This window comes from Phyllostomus hastatus, unplaced genomic scaffold (assembly GCF_019186645.2).
Source record: "Phyllostomus hastatus isolate PE091 unplaced genomic scaffold, TTU_PhHast_1.1 phas_scaffold_442, whole genome shotgun sequence".
NCBI lineage: Eukaryota > Metazoa > Chordata > Mammalia > Chiroptera > Phyllostomidae > Phyllostomus > Phyllostomus hastatus.
In genome coordinates, this window is record NW_025334030.1 from 3,985,031 (window position 1) to 4,000,133 (window position 15,103).

At 45.9% G+C, this 15,103-nt stretch overlaps 1 protein-coding gene and 1 non-coding gene across 3 annotated transcripts in view; one reads left to right on the plus strand and one right to left on the minus strand.

Annotated features, from left to right (window-relative positions):
• Positions 1-3,179: 3,179 nt before the first annotated feature.
• Positions 3,180-3,282, minus strand: LOC123807268. Its single transcript, XR_006783610.1, has one exon. It is a non-coding gene; the product is annotated as a U6 spliceosomal RNA (small nuclear RNA).
• A 6,455-nt stretch (positions 3,283-9,737) lies between these two features.
• The window catches only part of ADCY9 (adenylate cyclase 9), a 160,154-nt gene continuing 154,788 nt past the window's right edge, over positions 9,738-15,103 (plus strand). Inside the window, exons 1-2 of one of the 2 annotated variants that reach the window (XM_045820685.1) lie at positions 9,738-9,874; positions 10,179-11,912. In XM_045820685.1, the coding sequence (XP_045676641.1) occupies positions 10,223-11,912 (1,690 nt within the window). In that variant the 5' untranslated portion in view covers positions 9,738-9,874; positions 10,179-10,222. Of the gene's footprint in view, positions 9,888-10,178; positions 11,913-15,103 lie in introns of both variants that reach the window. The other variant, XM_045820684.1, reaches the window with a different exon arrangement.

Below are 15,103 nucleotides of genomic sequence, written 5' to 3' on the forward strand. Positions count from 1 at the left end.
ATTTTTTCTTATTTTTTTAAAAAGGTAATTGGCTGTTTAAAAGCAAAATAAACCTGGTATTGTGGCATTTATAACATATCTAGATGTAAAAAGTAGGACAGCAACAGCATGAAGATTTGGAGAAGAGAAAACAGAAAACCCCCAACATTTTCTAGACTCTTTTGGAAGTTGATTGGTTATATGATTGTGTTCTGGCCAAAGTGGTATGAGCAGAAGTGGTGTGTTCAATGCCAGGAGATATAAAGAAAGAAGATAAGTCTTTTTTTTTCTCTCTCTTCCTTCTTCCTGCCTGGAATTCTAGCTGGAGCTCCAGAAATTATCTTCAACCAAAAGGTGACCTTGAATATTGGAGAGTGACTTTTCCTTCCCTGGATAATGAAAGAGCAACAAGATCTAAGGAGCTTGGTTCTCCAACACCATGGATTACAATTTGGATGGAGCCCTGGATATTTTACAGTAAGACAAATAATTTATTTTGTTAAGCTACTGTTATTTGGAGGTTTTTCCCAACCTAGAGCTGAACACAATTCTAACTAATATGGTTAGCTGTTTGAAAGAGTAATGCAGTTGGTAAATCTCTGACCAGATGCTCTAAAAAAAAAAAAAAGAAAAAGAAAAGAAATCTGGTATATCTCTTCATACCATGCCCCTCTTCTTTCTTGGAGAGTGAATAAAAACTTTATTCTCTAAAAAAGAAAGAGAGAGAGAATAGACACAAAAATATGAAGATTTAAAAGGGCGACATAACCATAAATACAACAAAAATTACAAAGATAATGAGAGACTTCGAGAAAACTTACAGCAATAATTTTCACACTCAGAAAAAAAAACAAATTTCTAGAAAAAATAGTCACCAAAACTAAGCCAAGAAAAATCAGGCTGAAGACAAATACTTGTACACTGATGATGTTCATAAGAGCCTTATTCACAATAACTGGAAAGTTGAAACAACCTGGATGTCCATTGACAAATGAATGTGGTCTACCCATGCAATGGGATATTATTCCACCTTAAAAAGAAATGAAATTCTGAGGCATTTTAAAACATGGGTGTACCTTGAAGACATTATTCTAAGTGAAATAAGCCAGATGGAAGGATAAATATTGTATGGTTCCTCTTATATAAGGTACCTAGAATGGTCAAAATCACAGAGACAGAAAGTAGAATAGAGGCTACCAAGGACTGGGAGCAAGGAGGAAATTGGGAGTTACTGTTTCATGGACATAGAGTTGCAGTTTAGGAAGATGAAAAACTTTTGGAGTTGGATGGTGGTAATGGTTGCACAACAATATGAGTGTAGTTAATATCATCAAATGCTATACACTTAAAAATGTCAAAATGCTAAATTTTGTTTTATATATTTTACTAGAGCAATTTTTCTTTTTAGGTGTTTTAGAGCAGGAGGATTTTTCAACATAGCTGGGCTTCCTCGTTGCTAGAAATGGAATACTGGCTTTGACATTCTAAAACATCAAGGTTGATGACTTCTGCTCTGTGTTCTATTTTGATGTCTATGTCATTGGAAGAAATAAAGGGTGCATATATATGATTTTACAGCAATTAGCAACTAGGAAGGGCAGGCATAACTTCTGTTCCCAACAGGAAGCCTGTTAATAAAGAAGAGAGTAGCCCCTGGAATTAAAAGACTCCACCTTGCCACCAGGAAGCAAGCCCTGGCCATTTTCTTTCATGAACTGGCAAATGAAGTCTTCTCAGGGTTACTAACCAAAGTCAGCTTTTAGAGGTTCCGGTGGGAATGATATCATTTGGCACTAGGGTGTGAACAGGGCTCCAGGGTAAAACCCGCTCTCACTACCTGCCTTTCAGAGCCTCTGTCTGCAGAATGCTGTTCTTTCTTGGTAGCCCCTGCATTCAGAATCATTCAGAATCAGCAGAGCCTCAGAAATGCACCAGCAATCCACTTTGCAGCACTGCACATTCCAGATCCCTGTGTAGGGAGGCCACGCCCAGATTCCACAAGAGAGCCTCAGCTGACCCAGTCCTTCTGCTCATCCTCCACACCTTTTCAAGTGTTTCTGACTTGTGACTGAGCCACGTGTCCACATTTGTGTGTAATGTCACCGGTCCCATGAGAGAGGTAGGTTTCTTCTTCATCCCAAGCACAGGTCTGCAATGAACCTGGTTCGGCCTTTGGCAGAACAATGGTGGGAGTCTGTCAGTGTGCTCCATGCAGCGCCTCTTCTGCAAGGGCAGCTCCAGGCGTCCACACTTTGCCTCATGACTCTTCCAAAGCCTCTGAGTGTCTTCTCCACATAGCTGAAGTTGCCTGACCTGCTTAATTGCCTCATATTCCCTCTGCACTGCAGCCCAGTTGGCCTGCTCGACCTCCCCAGCACAACTACCCCCCAGGGCCTCTGTTTGGGATGTTTGCCCTTGTGGGTCCTAGTCACAGTCTAATGCCCCCTCTGTTAGAGTTCTCCAGAGGAACAGAACAACTAGGATGTGTATATAGTAGATGGATAGATGGATAGATAGACTAGATCTATCAATCTTTTCACCTATATCTATCTCCCTACCTGCCTACCTACCATCTATCTACAGAGAGGTTTATTTTAAGGAACTGGCACACATGATCATGGGACTGGCAAGTCTGAAATCTTCAGGGCAGGTGGAAGGTTGGAGATCCAAGGAAGAAGAGATGTTGCATCCCAAACATATCTTTCAATAAAATGCAGTTAACCTTTTAAACAGTGCTGGGCTCCCCTTTCCTGTCCTGGCTGGGTTGGGGTTCTGTGGTTTTCTCTGACCCTTCAGCCTGTGCTCTTTCTTTGTCCCTGTGCTTTCCACACAGCCCTCTGCCCCTTTCCCTAACGTGCTGATTCTTCTCTTCCCCTGATGGCATTCACTTGAACTAATGAGAAAAGTCATGCATACGTGAGTCAGATTTGGGTCCTGATGTAGACAACTCCTTTCCTTGTTGGTGATGTCGAATAGGTCACTTAGGCTCTCTGAACCTCAGTCTTCTCTTCATGAAATGTTGTTGTATGCCCACCTTTTAAAAATTTTAATTACATTTATTGGGGTGACATTGGTTACTAAATCTATATATGTTTCAAGTGTACGGTTCTATAATACATCATCTGTATATTGTATTGTGTGTTTACCACCCAAAGTCAAATCTCCTTCTGTCACATATATCTCCCCTTTACCTTCTTCTAAAAAATATGGAATGTGGCATAAATTTGCATGCCATCCTTGTGCAGACCCATGCTAACCCTTATATCATTTTGATTTTAGTGTATGTGCTGGTGAAGTGAGCACATGTGCTCACCTCTTGTCACATGTAAAGTACCTGGCACTGAGTGTATGCTTCATTTATTTTACTTCCTTTTCTCTCCATGACCAAGCATTGCCTCATCCCCTCACGTTGGCCCCTCTTCCCAGCCACGAACATGGATTGGAAGACTCAATATTGGTGTGTTAGTCAGGAGTCTCCTGAGAAGCAGAACCAATAAGATGTGTATTTATAGAGAGAGACTGTGGGGCCTGGAAAGTCTGAAATCCACAGGGGAAGTCGACAGACTGGAAATTTCAGCAAGAGTCGATGTGGCAGTCAAGTCTGAAGGCAGTCCAAGGCAGAATTCCTCCTTCTGGAACCTCAGTCTTTTCTCTTGGATTTACTGGATGAAGCTCACCACATTATGGAGGTAGTGTGTTTTCCTCAAGTTGACTTAAATGTTAACCACATCCAAAAATACATTCACAGCAACATCCAGACTGATGTTTGACCAAACAACTGAGTACCATAGTCTGGCCAAGTTGACACATAAAATCAAACTTCACACCTGCTGTCAAGGTTCACCTCTGAAGTCGATGGCTTATAATGGCTGGCATTAGTTGAATGTTTACTACAGATCAGGCTGTGCTAAGTGCTTTCTTTGGCTTGTTTGATTTAATTCTCACAACAATCACATGAAGTGGTTTTTATTTTGATTCTCAGTTTATAGAGAAAAGAGCTAAGGTTGAGAGAGGTTAAGTAACTAGCCCAAGGTTGCACAGCAAGCTGTGGAGCTGGGGTTTGAAGCCAGGAAGTCCTACTACAGAGCCCACTGACTTAGTGTCACACAATCCTGTTGCCTCTTATAGAATCTTCAAGAGACTCTGTCACCTTCCCTGGGCCCTACTGGGATTTGCAGGTCTCCAAAGCATTTTCTCTCCTCTTATTGCCGACCCTGCTTGTTGGGAGCAGGTAAAATGTTTGTTGAATAACTGAAGCCCAGAATTGCATGTGGCCTGGCATCTCTGACCTCCACCTTGAGCCAATGAGGAAGGAGAGCAGCCAGCTCCCTACCTTGCTCCTATCCCAGCAGCCAGGGTACTGCTGCATGGCCACCTTTCCTGCCTGGGCACTGGTGGAATGACACCTGCTGCAAATGGTACTGTGACCATAGGCTCAGCTGATAAGGAGTCAGGAGGAAGCCCAGCTCTGGGCTCTGGAGTCAAAGGAGGTTAGTCCCTTGTAGGATGTGGTAGCCTGGCTGCAGCAGAAGCGGTTAACACAACTTCCGCCTTCTTGGGATACTTGAGTGGCCCAGGAATGCGATTTTAGGATATCCTGGGAACACAGCCTCAGCCCTTTAGAATTAGTGTCTTTTCCAATCTCCCTGAATCTCAGGAACCACTGACTCCACCTGCCCAGCCCAGTGCTGCGCTCGCTCACTGCCCTGGGAAACAGCAGGTTGGCTCTCTTTCCCGATTCCTTTTCCCAATTCCTGGATGACCGGCTACCTAGCCTTGGCCCTGCCACTTGTGCACTCAAGGCCTGTCCTGTTCCAGGGTTGTTGCAGGAGCAGCAACCACCACACCCCCATCCCCACTGAAGAACGTGGTGACACTGTAGGCCTAAACCTGCCTCCTTCCTGTAGTGTGTTGAATAGTGTCCTCTCAAAAGATATTCTAACTCCTGATCCCTGGTACCTGTGAATGTGACCTTATGTAGAAAAGGGGTCCTTGTAGACATCATTAATCTAAGGATCTTGAGATGAGATCATCCTGGATTGCCTGGGTGGGCCCTAAATCCAATGACAGCTGTTGTTATAAGAATGAGGCAGAAAGAGATTAGAGATCCTGAGACAAAGGAGGCCCTGTGCCGACAGAGACAGAGATTAGAGCCATGCAGCCCCCAGCCAAGGACTGCCAGGAGCCCCCAGAAGCTGGAAGAGACAAGGAAGGATTCTCCCCTAGAGCCTCTAGAGAGAACACAGCCCTGCTGACACTTTGATCTTGGACTTCTGGCCTCCAGAACTGTGAGACAATAAATTTTTGTTGTCTTAAGCCACCAAATTTGTGGTAATTTTTACAGCAGCAACAGCAAACTGACACATCCCTTAATTATGGGTGTGGGATCCAGAGTGCAGTACTGGCCCTGCCCTGGATTGAGAGTCTGATCCTGGCCAGCCTGTGGCCTGGCTGCTCAGCACCGTGTATGTACCAAGGATCTAATACCAATGAGCAGAAGGGACTGGATGGAACAGGAGTAAATTGAGTGTAGCTGAGTTAAAAGGTGTAGTAAATTGAGTGTAGCATTCAGGGACTCACCTGAGTTCAAATCCTCTGTGTAATATTTGTTGGTTGAACCTTTGTTTCCTCAAAAGATAGCAACCACAGGGGTAGTTATTACTATCGGGGTGGAACAAAAGGACTAGCAGGCTGGGAAGTTGGGGATTCTAGAGCACTGCTGTCATGGGCTGGTTCTGTGACCTCCAGTGCCTGCCTCTGTATCCCTGCATTCCATAGTACTGTTGTGAGAATCAGAGGAAGAGTATAGCTGTAAGCCTCTTGCAAACTATTGAGTATTTCTTTTTAAAAATAAATTAAAAAATTATTGATGAGGGGGAGAGAGAGAGAGAGAGAGAGAGAAATGTCAATCTGCTATTCCCCTTATTCGTACACTCATTGGTTGCTTCCCATGTGTGTCCTGACCAAAAACTGAACCTGCAACCTTGGCACATCAGGATTATGCTCCAACCAACAGAGCCACCCAGCAGGGATTGTAAAGTATTTCATAAACCCAGGAGACTTGTATTATGATTTACATCGTGATTATCTGTGTCCTGATGCATTTATACTCTAGTCTATGTGCCTTTGTGTAACTCAACAGGGGTGGGGCGGGGGGTTTCCAAGCTACTTATCCCAAAGTGAGTCATGATTGTCAACCCAAGTGACTTCTGGTGCTGGAGGTCGAGGCCCTCACTGATGAATGGATTGATAAGGTGAACTTTTGTGTGAGGGAGGGCAAGAAAGAGATGAGGCCACTGAGGCTGTCTGAGAACTTTTGCTGAGTTTGTATGGACACCTTCTGATTTGTCCTGCATCTGGTGGAAGTTCTGCACACATCACAGATGGAGAGGAAACCCTAGAGATCTGGCAGCAGCCTGGATTGGATGGATGGAGAAATCTGTTACATCTGTTTTGTATCTGGCACCCTTATGATTCCTGGGGGTGGAGGAGAAGGGATCCAGGACTCTCTAGTGACTGTCCTCTAGGTCTTGGCTTTATGAGAATGTAGTTATTTATCCTCCTTTGAAGGACTGTCATCAGGCCTAACTGATTCCATTTTTTCTACCCATCACTTTCACACGGCATCTTTCCCAGTTACTACACACCCCTTAAAGACAGAGATGTATAACACTGAATATATTAAATGCCACTGAACTGTGCACCCATGGCCTAACACACAGTGCCAGGCACATGGTCCTCAATCTTAAGGGTTTTTGGAAAGACTCATGCTCTAACCTGGAGATGAGAAGGCTCTGGCAATTTATAGGTTTCCACAGCTGGGAGTACAGCCCAGCTGCTTTCAGAAGACACACAAGAGGGAAGGAAGGGGGCAGGGTGTATCATTATCTATGCTGAAAAATCTGATGACTAATGAATATGTAAATGCTAAGTCACTACAAACAGGGGGTGGAATGACATGATTAGGGGAGGGGAGGAAAATCACAGAGAGTCCATTTCTCAGATTATTGAGGGAAACTAGGAAGTAGGACATTATAAATGGTGAGAGCTGTCTCCAAGGGCTTCCTGTCCAGCTGTGTCAAGATGTAGAACATGGTGAGGTACATAAAAGGCCACCATAAGGCTTACAAAGGGTGGTGTCAGGGCCTTTCAGAGTGTTGTGGCTGTAGGAGTCTGATCTGGTTTTGATTGGCTGCCTCTCCCATGCCGGGGACTGGCCCACAACCCAGGCATGTGCCTTGACTGGGAATTGAACTGGTAACCTTTCGGTTCCTAGGCCAGCACTCAATCCACTGAGCCACACCAACCAGGGCTTGATCTGGTTTTGAATCTAAACTCTGTCCCTAGCCTTTATGTGAGTTTGGGCATGTCACTCTTCAACTTCCAGTTTCACATCTCTAAAACAGGGACAATAATATCTACCTCAGAGGGTTGTGGTAAGGACCAACCAGATTACAAGTGAAAGTGTCCAGTGGTTTTTAGCACTTACAACATGTTCAGTGTAAGTTAACTATTTTTTTTCTTACTTTCTGGCTTGGACAATGTACTCTTCTGAACCTCTCAGTTTCTTCATCTGTAAAAATGGAATATGTGAGGGTACCTGGCACACAGCCGATGCTCAGTAATAGTTTGTTTTTATTTTTAACCATTTTCTTTTATTTTGAAACAACTTTAGACTTAAGGTTGCAAAAACACTAGAGTTTCCCTGTACCTTATATCCAAACTTCCCCTAATGTTGACATTGTACATAATCATAGTACAAAGATCAAAACCAGGAAATTAACATTGGCACAATGTAATACTATTAACTGAACTGCAGACCTTATTTCTTTGTCCTTTTCTGTTTTAGGTTCCAAAACAAGATCCCATGTTCCATTTAGTTGTTGCATCCCTTAATAATTTTCTCCAGTTTGTGATAGTACCTCAGTCTCTGTCTTTCTTGACCTTGACATTCTTGATGAGTACTGGTCAATTACTTGGAAGAAATATTTCTCAATTTGGGCTTGTCTGATGTTTTCTTATGATTAGATTGAGGTTATGCACTTTAGGCAGAAATACCACAGCAATAATGTTGTGTTATTTCTTTTTCCTTTATTGTGGTTGCATACACATAATATTTACCATTTAGACCATTTTAAAATGTAGGACGCGGTGGCATTTAGCACATTCACAGTGTTGTGTGTCTACCACTTTCATCTAGTTGCAGAACATTTCCATCACCCCTCTAAGAATCCCCTTACTCATTAGCACGCCCCATGCCCATCTCCCAGCTGCTGGCAATCACTAATCTGCTTTCTATCTCTATGGATTTGCCAATTCTGAAACTTCACATAAATGGAATCATACAATATGTGGTCTTCTTCTGACTGGCTTTTTTTTTCCCCCTAAGTATCGTGTTTTCAAGGTTTGTCCGGGTTATAGCATGAATCAGTCCTTATTCATTTTTTATATATGAATGATATTCTATTATGTGGACAGACCACATTTTACCTTATTTTCTAATTCAACAGAGAAACCTGTGGTGGGCTCTGCCTAGGGGGTGCGAGAGGGAGGGAGAAGACTCCTATGACTGGCAGGAGGTACTGTGAGGTACGGGGAGAAGGGCCAGGATTGGCACTCTGGGGAGTATAGGACTGTGCAGGCAATAGTTATGGAGGCCACTGCAGGACTCTTGACTGGGTAGCAGATTGCTTTGCAAGTTTCATTTGTGGAAAAGGAAAAACAGTGGTTCTTGAAGAGGGGGAAATGACCCAGGTATGGGAAGGGAAACTCTGGAGCTGAAGGAGTTGGTTCTCAGTGGCACCAGCTTTCTAGTGGCAACCACAGCTCCTGGAGGCCTGTCCACCTGGCCACCGGAGGCTGGGGTTCAGACCGTGATAGTCACCAGGGGAGCAAGCTCAGGAAGGGGCTAGTGCTCTAGGGGGACATGTGCTCATTGCTTATAGAGAAAGGGGCCCCTTCCTTAGGCAAATACAATAGTAGCAAACTTCTATGTATAAAGAAGGTGTGCTGAAAGGGAGGGTAAACAATTTTCATTTTCTCAACGTCGCACCCCAGGAGCTCCTTAACGAGCAGTCTTCCGTAGGTTTCCCAGAACGGGTGTCAGGAACGAACCCCAAGCAGCTGTACTTTCCCGGCCAGTCTAGCGGCCCACACCGGGCGCGGCGCTGCCCCCGGGCGGAGGGCGGAGCCGCAGCGCGCGCCCGCCCCCGCCCGTACCACCGTCAGCCCCGTCAGCCCGGCGCGCGCACCGTGCGCGTATTCGAGGCTGGAGGCGGCAGGGTGCGCTGGCCGCGCGTGCGCGCTACGGCGGGGCCAGGGGCGGCGCGGGCGCGAGTCTGTCAGTGACAGCGGGCGGGTGAGGGGTTTGGGGGTGGTGGCAGAGGCCGCGTATTTTCCGACATGAGGCAGCAGCACCGTGGGGCTCGGCGGTGGCTGCGGTGGTGGCTGCGGCGGCTCCTCTAGCTTGGAAGGTTGCCCCGGGCGGGCGTCCCGAGCCGGCGTCGCCGGAGCGGGCTCTGCGGCAGTGCCTCGCACGGGCCGCCGGCCGAGGGGCCAGCGCCCTGAGCTTGGTGCGGGGCGGCTCCCTGTCCCTGGGCATCCCAGCCCGTTGGGTCGTCGCTGGCGACTGGGAGCGGGCGGGCGGAGCTGGGAGCAGGCCCCTCTAAGACGGGTCGCGCCGACGGCGGCGGCCGCAGCGCCGTGGGCTCCGCAAACTCACTGCCCGCCTCCCGCGGGGCGGGACAGAGGGGTCCGGCGGGCGGCCTGACGCAGTGGAGGCGCCGCGTTCTGCGCAGCATGAGGGGCCCACCGCAACCGCCGCGAGAGCCGCGTTTGCCGGAGCGGCCGGCAGCGTGAGAGTGCTCGGAGAGGACTCCCCTCCACTGCCGCCGCGGTGGGTGCAGCAGGCGAGTGTATCCGAGGGGACGCGCCGCGGGCTTGGGCGGCGCCGCGGACTCCGTGGCCGCCGCCTCGCGGACCCTGGGCACTGCGGGCACGTCTCGGGTGGCTGGGGTCGGCCTCGAGGGGGGACTCTGGAAGCGCTGATTAGACATTACCGCGGTTTTGTGAGCATATGGTGCCTTTGCAAGTGGACCACTGGGTTCGCCACTTAGAAAATGGATAGAGCTCGTGGCCTTCAGGTGCGTGTACCTGGGTGGGAATAAACACCAGCCTAACTCAGCTTGTTTCGCCGACAGGTAGCGGTGATCCTGGCCTGGTGTGGCTCCGGGTCCGCCGCAACATGGCTTCCCCGCCCCACCAGCAGCTGTTGCAGCACCACAGCACCGAGGTGAGTTGTGACTCCAGCGGAGACAGCAGCAGCGTGAGGGTCAAAATCAACCCCAAACAGCTGTCGTCCAACAACCACCCCAAACACTGCAAGTACAGCATCTCCTCCAGTTGTAGCAGCTCCGGGGACTCAGGGGGCGTCCCTCGGAGAGTGGGCGCCAGAGGCCGTCTGCGCAGGCAGAAGAAGCTGCCCCAGCTGTTCGAGAGGGCTTCCAGCCGGTGGTGGGATCCCAAGTTCGACTCAGTGAACCTAGAGGAGGCTTGCCTAGAGCGCTGCTTCCCGCAAACTCAGCGCCGCTTCCGGTACGCGCTCTTCTATATCGGCTTTGCCTGCCTGCTCTGGAGCATCTATTTTGGTATCCACATGAGATCCAAACTGATTGTCATGGTAGCCCCGGCTCTCTGCTTCCTCATGGTGTGTGTGGGCTTTTTCCTCTTTACTTTTACCAAGCTGTATGCCCGACATTATGTGTGGACCTCTCTGGTTTTCACCCTCCTGGTGTTCGCCCTGACCTTGGCTGCCCAGTTTCAGGTTCTGACACCTCTCTCAGGACGTGTTGACAGCTTCAATCATACTCCCGCAGCTAAGCCCAGAGACACTTGCTTATCTCAAGTGGGGAGCTTTTCCATGTGCATTGAAGTGCTCTTTTTGCTTTACACCGTCATGCACTTACCTTTGTACTTGAGTTTGTTTTTGGGAGTGACCTATTCTGTTCTTTTTGAGACCTTTGGCTATCATTTCCGAGATGAAGACTGTTTCCCCTCGCCTGGAGCAGGACCCCCACACTGGGAACTGCTGAGCCGAGCCCTGCTTCATGTCTGCATTCATGCCATTGGGATTCACCTATTTATCATGTCCCAGGTGAGATCCAGGAGCACCTTCCTCAAGGTGGGACAGTCGATTATGCACGGAAAGGATCTGGAAGTGGAAAAAGCCCTAAAAGAGAGAATGATTCATTCTGTGATGCCAAGAATCATAGCTGATGACTTGATGAAACAGGGGGATGAGGAGAGTGAGAATTCTGTGAAAAGGCATGCCACCTCCAGCCCCAAGAACAGGAAGAAAAAGTCTTCCATACAGAAAGCCCCTATAGCATTCCGCCCATTTAAGATGCAGCAGATTGAAGAGGTCAGTATTTTATTTGCAGACATCGTGGGCTTCACCAAGATGAGTGCCAACAAGTCTGCTCATGCCCTGGTGGGTCTCCTCAATGATCTGTTCGGTCGCTTCGACCGGTTGTGTGAAGAGACTAAGTGTGAGAAAATCAGCACACTGGGAGATTGCTACTACTGTGTGGCAGGATGCCCTGAGCCCCGGGCCGACCATGCCTACTGCTGCATCGAAATGGGCTTGGGCATGATAAGAGCCATTGAGCACTTCTGCCAGGAGAAGAAAGAGATGGTGAACATGCGTGTCGGTGTTCACACGGGGACTGTCTTGTGTGGCATCTTAGGCATGAGGAGGTTTAAATTCGATGTGTGGTCCAATGACGTGAACCTGGCCAATCTCATGGAGCAGTTGGGAGTGGCTGGCAAGGTTCACATTTCTGAAGCTACTGCAAAATACCTAGATGATCGGTATGAAATGGAGGATGGGAGAGTTACTGAACGCCTTGGTCAGAGTGTTGTTGACCAGTTGAAAGGTACGTGCGTTTCTTTGCCTAGTCACCTCCCTTCCCAGTCCTGTTTGTGTTGAAAAAAACAAAACAAAATGATCTCTTTCCAGTGTTAGTATCTAGAGGCAGATCAGGTGTTGTCTCGGGATACCTTACTTTGGGGGCATTTCAGGGCCAGTGGGACTTTTCCTCCAATGAGTCAGATAATCACACATCTGTTCATACTGTGGCAGTGCTGACCTAGATTAGACCTTTAGAAGGAAGGAGAACTTTGAAAATGCATTTCCTTGCCAGTTGGCTGTTAATGTGTCTGAAATTCTGGGGGCAGGTATGATGAATGTCAGGGTACAGAAGTGCTACAGTCAGAACTTGGAAGTATTTTCAGAAATTGCTTTTGCATTTCATTGGTCTCCCTTAAGTCTCAAAACCTTTCTCTATGCTCTTTTCTAACAATGTGAAGACTAAAACCTTTCTCCTGTCTAGGCCTCCTTTTGCTAGGACAAAGAAATCAGCTCAGCCCTGTAGGACTCTGAGAATTAAAGGGACTCATATACCCCTAAGTGTACTTGGCTTTTGCCTAGGTCTCTTTTTAAAAAATATTTGCATTTTCAGCTTCCAGTTTTATTTAATGATGCTTTCTTATCATGGTATTTGTATTATCATATAGGCTGTAGCATTTTAGAATGTTGAACTTCTCAAGGCGCCAGGTAATTTGAAAGTGAGCAATGTACCCAGAGCAGTGTTTAGATCCTCTACCCCCAGCCCCTCAGATCAGTATCTGGTCCCTTGTCCCAGTTTTAAGCTCCTTACTGCTATTCTTGATATTTTCATTGAGCTTCTTTTATTTCAGTTTTCTTATTTCATATAGGACAAAAATCTTTGAGGACTAAGAAGTGATGTTTAAGTAAGTGGGACCAAAAGTAAGGATTCTAAATAACTAACAGTTTAAAAAAACAGTCCTATGTTTTACTAAAATCTTCCTGATTGAGGGGAACATCTGTTTAGGAAGTATGTAGAGAAAATCACATTGATTTTTAAAAGCCTAAATTTGTAAAGCTATATTATATGTTTTGTGGTGCCCACATGTTGCATAATTATACAGTGAAAAGCCCCAGGAAAGGGAATCCTCAGAAGGAGAAGTAGCAGTTCAAATCAGACAGTATAGTACGTGGTTGAGTTTGAAGACCTGATGAATAGGTCAGCTGATTTTTTCTTTGCATGTGATTGGAGTTCCCCATATCATTTACTCACTGGTTATCTGGTGAGGGTGCTTTATGCTTCTCCGGATTTTTCTTTATAAATTTTGCTAGCAGTTGAATAATATAGATGTAGTAGAAAAAATTTTCACCTGATAATTACCTCTACCTAGAGAGTTTTAAATGCTACATTGACGAGGCCAGAAACTATACTTTGCAGTTCACTCGAGAGATTCTGCCATGACAAATATTTTTCCCTGTAGGATAGTGGCTCTTGCTCTCGACTCTGAAGGTGCCAGTGGAGTGCAGTGTAGATGTAATCCTGCTAGACACATTGACATCTTTAGGGTCCAAGTGTTGAAGGCTCTGTCCTCAGGGACAGTGGGACAGATTCCAGAAAATGGAGTTGTGCTGTGCTACGTTAAATTAAGTATGGCAATGATAGCAGTTCTCTAAGTGGTACTTTGAACAGGGTATTACTTGAATTTCAAAAATAAAAACATGTAATCATTAACTATGTCTGGAAATTGCCAGGTCTTTGACTCTTTGGCAATACTCATTTTTGTTAATTTATGAGTAATTTTATTTTCAGTTTACAGACCAAAGTTCTAAAGATGCAGACAAGAAAAATGCTAGGATGGGTTTGTTGATTTTTTTAACCTCAAATAGTGTAAACTTAATAAATTTACTTTTTCTCTAAATTGTGTACTCTGTATATTTATAAGGAAAAGTTTAGTACTGGATGGAAGTTAGGGAAAGACAAGGTTCAACTAAACTAGTGATTTCTTAATATGGTATTCCCTCCTTTAACTGTTTCTTTGAGACCATGATTTTTGCTGTATTCAGCTTATTTTGAAAACTTTTGTGGACGGGCCTCCACTAATAGAGGATGTCTACATAACTTCCTGCCCCTTTTTGAAATTGCACAGTTCGATTCATCAGACATTGTACAAATCTGCTAAATTGGGATGATCACATGGTATGTAGAAGACCCTTTTCATACATAGGGTTAAAGTTATATATGTAAGATTTGTTTTAGCTGGTCTTTGGGTTTTTGGTAGATATTTGCTCCGTATAATGTATTTGCTCTATACATTAGCCGTTCCCTCTCATCCCCTTTTCTGATGATGGGGTTAAAAATACCTAGTAGAGGGCTATGTAGAAATGAATATGGGTAGAGTAAACTGGGGATTCCAGAACTAGCCTGGCAGTGTGAAAGGAAGCTATAACTCTGATTTACCTGAACAGGCTTTGTGGAAGGGTGGACTTTCATTATTTATGCACATTCACTCATTCTTTGAAAATCTTTATTATGCCCCTGCAATATACCTGGCACTGAGGATGCACAGATGAAGTCATGACAGTTCCTGACCTCTAGGAGCTCAGTTATAAATAACACAGAGTGTGTAGAGTCAGGAATGCTTTAGGAAAGTGCATGTATTGTACTTCAGGTGAGTCTTGAGATTGAGCAACGGCTTTCCAGGTAGATGGAAGCAGAACATTTGGTACAGTGGGACTAGCATGGGCAAAGGCTTGGGGTTGTTTCTTGGTGGGCTGGGCAATTGTAAGTAATTTATTAGGACAAGGAAGTTGTGGGTCTCCCGGGAAGGAGTTTGGATTCAAACCTCTAGGTATTGGGGAACCACTGATAGGCTTTATGCAGGAGGCCTAGGTGATCTGATTTGCAGTTTTAGAAAGCTCACTGTTTTAGTTCTGGAGCCTATGTTGGAAGGGTATGAGACTGGAAATTAATGAGCTGTGTCAGTAAATCCCAGGCAGGATTGATGGTAGCTTAAACCGAGGTAATAACAATGGTAATGGAGGCAATAGGACAGATGTGAGAGTAGTAAGATCAACTCGATAGGGTTTAGAGCCATATTTAAGCAGATGACTGGGGGAGCCGAGGGGCTTGATGGTTTGAATGGGAAATGGCCTTTCAAATTTCTGGAATTGATATGGGGACAGTTTGGAGTCAAGAATGGGTGAGAGGCCCTTGAAATTTCTATGGTATGGATGGAGAAT